This window comes from Apis dorsata, unplaced genomic scaffold (assembly GCF_000469605.1).
Source record: "Apis dorsata unplaced genomic scaffold, Apis dorsata 1.3 scaffold_220, whole genome shotgun sequence".
NCBI lineage: Eukaryota > Metazoa > Arthropoda > Insecta > Hymenoptera > Apidae > Apis > Apis dorsata.
This window is the reverse complement of record NW_006263502.1, coordinates 85288-85611: the sequence shown is the minus strand read 5'-3', so window position 1 is coordinate 85611 and position 324 is coordinate 85288. Positions and strand designations below refer to the sequence as shown.

The following is a 324-nucleotide window of genomic DNA, read 5'->3' as shown; positions in this document are numbered from 1 at the left end:
AAAGTTGGAGAAGTGGAAGGAACGACACGTGTCGCTGTGTTGCTATAGTGAATCGGTATCAGTCTGGTTCACGAAAACGTTCAGTGTACATTACGCACGAAAATTGATCGTTATCGACGACACGATGCCACGAAGTGGTTTCAAAACGGCCATGTTCAGGCCGAGCAGGGCCAGGACGATAGTCCTGGTCGGTTTGGTGTTGCTCACACTTCTCGACGCCGTGAACGGCATACCGTACAAGAGATCGTTGCTCAGGCTGTGCTCGAAAAGTCTCAGCGACGCCCTGTACCTCGCGTGCAAGGGTCGTGGATACAACGAACCGTT

At 52.2% G+C, this 324-nt stretch overlaps 1 protein-coding gene across 1 annotated transcript in view; it reads left to right on the top strand.

Annotated features, from left to right (window-relative positions):
* The first annotated feature begins 1 nt into the window (after window position 1).
* The window catches only part of LOC102672709 (insulin-like growth factor I), an 8991-nt gene continuing 8668 nt past the window's right edge, over window positions 2-324 (top strand). Inside the window, exon 1 of the mRNA XM_031510289.1 lies at window positions 2-324. Within this exon, the coding sequence (XP_031366149.1) occupies window positions 125-324 (200 nt within the window). The 5' untranslated portion in view covers window positions 2-124.